A 6000-nucleotide genomic window follows, 5' to 3' on the forward strand; every position below is an offset into this window, starting at 1 on the left:
GAACTGAAAGAAAACTGAAAGAGGTCAGAAGGGCAGAGAGCCGGAGTGAGCTTACAAAGGAACCAGAGGGTAAAAAGAGAGGTTTTTAATAGAGGACCCTGTGATGTAGACAGGAAGCCACTGGTGAATTCTCAGAACAGGACTCGGGTTTATTCCAGCCATGAAAGGATGTGAAAGGAATTCTTGGTATGTTACACACTGTGTGGCTTGCTATATTTGGTATTATTAGAGCATCACCTTGGGGGTCTACAAATGCTTTAGGGCCCAGGAGAAAACCTTTCCTAGCTCCGGAACTGTTAATGATTGGCTGTAAAGATACTACATAAATAGCTGATGGGTTTCAAGGTGAATATTTAACTTGGTACCTTGAAGCTACGTGTAGAATCCTCCGTGGACATTTCAGATTAGCAGCAGAATGACATTGCGAAGATAAAAGCAAAGGACGTGTCAAAAACTAAAATGTCATATATTAGGAACATTAATAGAGACAGTGTGACCTGAGAGTCACTGGGTTTAGGATCCCCTCTCTGCCATTTACCTGCTGGGAGACCTTAGGCAGATTACTTAACATATCTTTGCCTCAGTTTCTTCATTTGTAAAATGATGATTAAATACCTGTTCTCTCTCCCCCTCTTAGTCTGTGAGCCCCTTGTGGGACAGGGACTGTTTTGGACTTGATTATCATGTAAGCACCTCAGTGCTTATTTCAGTGCTTGGAACATAGTTAAGCACTTAAATACCACAGTTATTATTATTATTAATAGAAGTGTTGAGAGCCATCCTTTCTAAAGCAAAGCCCTCTTAGGGTAAATCCACCCAAAAGTCAAATACCACACAGAGTGAGAGTTTTTCCAAGTGCCCTCAGACCATTTTTATGGTGCCAAGTTCTACTTCAAACTATTCCTTTTTTTTAATGCCAGTCCCCCAGGTATAAAAATTTTAGTGTTTAACAGTTCTTAATTCAGTAGCACTTTGCACCTCATCCGTGGTTTCTTATGAGCATTTTATAAGGTTGCTCTAGTTATAATAACATGCCTGTATAATCCAAAGGGTAAGAATAATATTCATGTGGAACGGAAGCACAAATCAGTGCAAGAACTTGGCAAGGAAACAAAGCAAGAAAAGGACTGATTGAGTATTAAGATGTAGCCAATCAGCATTTACTGAGCTCCCCAAAACCTCATGGCCCAGCACTAAGCAAGAGAACCACCCGACGCCCAGCTAATAATAGTACAGATGCTATTTGTTAAGCACTGAATATGTGTTTAATGCTGGAACCCATACAGGATAATCAGGTCAGACAAAGAGGAGTCACAGTTTAAGTAGGAGGGAGAAGAGGCATTTAATCCCCATTTTATAGATGAGAAAACTGAAGTTCATAGCAGTTGAGTGACTTGCCCAACATCACCCAGCAGATAAATGGCAGAATAGAACCCAGGTCCTCTGAGTCCCAGGCCAAGACTCTTTTCACTAGTCCACACTGCTTCCCAGCTGGACAAAAAATAACTCTTCTTCTGACCACACAGTCATCATCCCGGAAAATAAAAACCCCCTCCAGGTTTAACATTTCAGCTGTCCCAATTTATAAAGAGATCGTTCTGTGGGGCAGGTGGGCGGGAAGCAAGTCAAGGCAGTCTAGACTCTAAATTATGATCACATTTGTTTCACAGCCTGGGAAATGGCCAAGAAACTATTATTGATGAATCAAAATCCCATATTTGCTGCTACCCAGAAAACCATGAAATGGTCCAATAGGCTATGAAATGAGCTTCTGTACTTCCAAGAGAGATCTGACACTAGGAACAGATTAGAATACTACCTACTGCTTATCTGTGGATTTACAAAAACAGGCCCTGGATATAAAACAAATTACCTGAGCACATATTCCCTCCACTTTCTGGCCTCAGGATGGTAAAGCTCTGAGAGAAGTTTTAGGGCATTAAATAGAGTACCTCAAACTTGACAGGAAAAGTAAACATGTCAGGCAGGAGGAAAGGTTTTAAAAGCCTAACCCCCCACCCCCATACTCTCTCTCTTTCTTTGTCTAGCCTTGTCTATTCTTGAGTTACATAATCATGTTACGTAACCATTTTACTTAATCTCCTGAACTAAAGCGCTTTGCTTCTAATTAGAGAGGGAAAAGAAACACTAGAAAGAGGAAAGGGCATCAGCAGCTAAATTCTTTTTTTCATTTCCAATTCCCCCTGGGCTTTGTGGCTTTCTGTAGCAATTGAACCCAGGATTAACTCCCACCCTTAAGGCTCCATTCTTGTAGGGCAGGAATTGGGGAAAAGACAGCAAGGATCATAGAGAGTTTTACCAGTCATCATCATCAATCGCATTTATTGAGTGCTTACTATGTGCAGAGCACTGTACTAAGCACTTGGGAAGTACAAATTGGCAACATATAGAGACAGTCCCTACCCAACAGTGGGCTCACAGTCTAAAAGGTGACTCACCAGTCATTCAGGTGCACTGTTTGGCTGCCAGAATATTCCACACGGATGTCCGGGGAGAGGGACAGATAATAAATTGTGAGCAAAGTATCCATGAAAGCTAAGTAATTCCATCATGCTCTGCCACAATAATGTTTCTTGGAAGAGTAATTTCTAGAAGTCTTTACTCCAGATGTTCTGGAGGACTGTGAACCATTTAACTCTCACCAAGGAGCTGGCAATATGAACCCACCCAGTTTACAGATCGTGAAACTGAGGCACTGAACTTGACTGTGGCCTGAGCTCTTCACAATACCATGTCCTGTGGGAGTTTGTCTCCAACCTGGATGAAACCAGTCAATCAGTCAGGGTTTTTATTGAGTGCTTACTGTGTGCAGAGTAGTATACTTAGCACTCAGGAGAATACAACAGAGTTGGTTGACACCATCCCTATCCAGTTTTCAATCTAGTGGGGGAGACAGAGAGAAAGCAACTAAGTAAAATGATGGGCCCCATACCCATGCCATTCACAACCAGAAACAAAGAGATAAATATAAAATAAAATTCTATATTGAGCCAAATTTTAAAATGTCAGAATAGGGTGTGGAGAAGAGTATGTTCTCCTATGCTTTTCTTTTTTCGGAACACTGGATTTCATCCATAACCGGGCATTGTATTGCCTTCAAGGAGAGTTATAATAATGCAACGAGGGAGGGACATTTAGACATCTGGGTTTATCTCTTCATTAAGGCCATATGATGATGCATTGGAAAAATTCACTTACAAATGGAGGAAAATTGAACTCCTGCTCCCCAAAATGATCAGAGTTAAAATTGATGTTGGAAAAAAAAGGGAAAAAAGAACCGCATATTTAGAAGTTGGACAAAAGCCAGCCAAGATTAACTTCAGAGGAAAAAACCCCAAGATTTCTAGGAACACACACATGGCAACCTGGAAATGTAAAAGCTCCTTCAAAAAGTACCAACTCTGTCTCCCTCCCGTCCCATCTTGAGGTCCAGTCAAGTTAAAAAGTTTTCCAGGTCTTGTATAAAACTTCTCTGAGCACTTATGAAGCACTGCCAGAACTGGACAGGAAAAGGTGTTTCTTTCCTGGTTTGCTGCTTTCTACATTAGGCAAAAGTGACACGTCAATTCCATACCCCAAATTGCCTGCAACAAAACGGGACAGGTTAAACAAGCACGCTGAGTTCTTTGCCTGGGGTAAATGCAAAGAAGGCTTTATAAGTGTAGTCAAAAGGGCAACTTTGTTGCAGGCATCCAAAATAAACAATTTTGCGCAATCAATACCTTAGAGCGTTCCCCTGGGAGAACAGTCTTGATTAAAATAGTTTCAGAGCCCTGACCTCTACTTCTCCCAGTGTCTCCAAATGCTTCATCAAGTAAAGAAGGCCAAATTTAAAAGTCCGTCACTCTGATCTTACCCCTTCTCCCTTATTTCTTGATCACCTTATTTCTTGAAGGCATCTCCAGGGTAACAGGCTAAACTTTCAGACAGGCAATATAATACTTGAGGATTTGTTCAGTGCGTACTATGTACCAAGCACTGTGCTAAACGCTGAGGTGGATACGATCCTATCCTATCCTGTTGTAATTTAGCTCCGAGGAGGCCTTTTTTACATTTCTTCCGGAACTTTTGAAGGTGACAAACTCCACGTTAGTGGTTCTTGAAGCGCTTCTCGGTTGCATCGATCAGTCAATCGATCACATTTATTGTGCACTTACTGTGTGCGGAGCACTGTACTAAGCACTAAGGAGAGTACGCTATAACAGAGTTGGTAGACAGTCTACAGTTTCAAGAACTGTCATTACACAAGCATGTCAAATCTCTTGAGCCTTCCGTATCCATTCACTTATTCCATCATATTTATTGAGCGCTTACTGTGTGCAGAGCACTGTACTAAGCGCTAAGGAAAGCACACTAAAAAGAGTTGGTAGAAAGTTCACAATCTAGAGAACTGTCATTACCCAAGTATATCAAATCTCTTGATGCCACATGGAGCCTTCCGTATCCATTCATTCATTCCATTGTATTTACTGAGCACTTACTGTGTGCAGAGCACTGTCCTAAGCGCTTGGGAGAGTAAAATGCAACAGTAAACAGACACCTTCCCTGCCCACCAAGAGCTCCAAATGAAGTTTGGCGTCTAGAGAAGCAGCGTGGCTCAGTGGAAAGAGCCCGGGCTTTGGAGTCGGAGGTCATGGGTTCAAATCCCGACTCTGCCAATTGGCAGCTGCGGGACTTTGGGCAAGTCACTTAACTTCTCCGTGCCTCAGTGACCTCATCTGTAAAATGGGGATTTGAGACTGTGGGCCCCCCGTGGGACAACCTGATCACCTTGTAACCTCCCGGGCGCTTAGGACAGTTCTTTGCACATAGTAAGCGCTTAATAAATGCCATTGTTATTATGAAGTTCATCACTCATTCAGTTGTATTTATTGAGCGCTTACTGTGTGCACAGCACTGTAGTCAACAGTTGGGGCTCCAAGAGCTCCAAATGAAGTTTGGCGTTTAGAGAAGCAGCGTGGCTCAGTGGAAAGAGCCCGGGCTTTGGAGTCAGAGGTCATGGGTTCAAATCCCGACTCTGCCAATTGTCAGCTGCGGGACTTTGGGCAAGTCACTTCACTTCTCCGTGCCTCAGTGACCTCATCTGTAAAATGGGGATTGAGACTGTGAGCCCCCCGTGGGACAACCTGATCACCTTGTAACCTCCCCGGCGCTTAGGACAGTTCTTTGCACATAGCAAGCCCTTAATAAATGCCATTGTTATTATTAAATTCATCACTCATTCAGTTGTATTTACTGAGCGCTTACTGTGTGCACAGCACTGTAGTTGGGGAAGTACACTGCAGCAATGCAGAAGTTACTTGACACCAAGCCCTACAACTGGGCAAGCAGGGTATCCTAAAAAAAAGAGTCTCATTCCGGGTATAAACACGGAAACGGGTTTTGAAAGGCAGAGCTTCCCTTACCTTGTACTTCATTTCTGCAGGCGTGGGGTGGATCGCGTCCGGGAATTAGCGGGAACACATCGAGGACCGGAGTCCTCGCGGCCCCATTTACAGTCGCGTGAAACGAGAAAGGAGCAGAAAGCCCAGGGACGGACTGCGCCCGCCCGCCCCGCCGCCAGCCTATCTGAGCTCATTGTTTTCCCGTCGGGAGGCCGACGGCGCCGACCTCATCTGCATACCTCGTCCCCCATTGGCTGCGACGGAGGCCTCATCTGCATACCCCGCCCCCTATTGGCTGCGACGGAGGCCTCATCTGCATACCTCGCCCCCCATTGGCTGCGACGGAGGCCTCATCTGCATACCCCGCCCCCCATTGGCTGCGACGGAGGCCTCATTTGCATACCCCGCTCCCCATTGGCTGCGACGGAAGCCTCATCTGCATACCCCGCTCCCATTGGCTGCGACGGAGGCCTCATCTGCATACCCCGCCCCCCATTGGCTGCGACGGAAGCCTCATCTGCATACCCCGCCCCCCATTGGCTGCGACGGAGGCCTCATCTGCATACCCCGCCCCCCATTGGCTGCGACGGAGGCC

The 6000-nt window shown here is 44.9% G+C and overlaps 1 protein-coding gene across 1 annotated transcript in view; it reads right to left on the reverse strand.

The window, feature by feature from the left end:
• NEDD9 (neural precursor cell expressed, developmentally down-regulated 9) overlaps positions 1-5559 on the reverse strand; it is a 49391-nt gene extending 43832 nt beyond the window's left edge. The window contains exon 1 of the mRNA XM_038771127.1: positions 5427-5559. Coding sequence (XP_038627055.1) covers positions 5427-5438 — 12 coding nt within the window. The 5' untranslated portion in view covers positions 5439-5559. The remainder of the gene's footprint in view (positions 1-5426) is intronic.
• Positions 5560-6000: the final 441 nt, after the last annotated feature.

Source organism: Tachyglossus aculeatus, chromosome X2, assembly GCF_015852505.1.
Source record: "Tachyglossus aculeatus isolate mTacAcu1 chromosome X2, mTacAcu1.pri, whole genome shotgun sequence".
NCBI classification, from domain to species: Eukaryota; Metazoa; Chordata; class Mammalia; order Monotremata; family Tachyglossidae; genus Tachyglossus; species Tachyglossus aculeatus.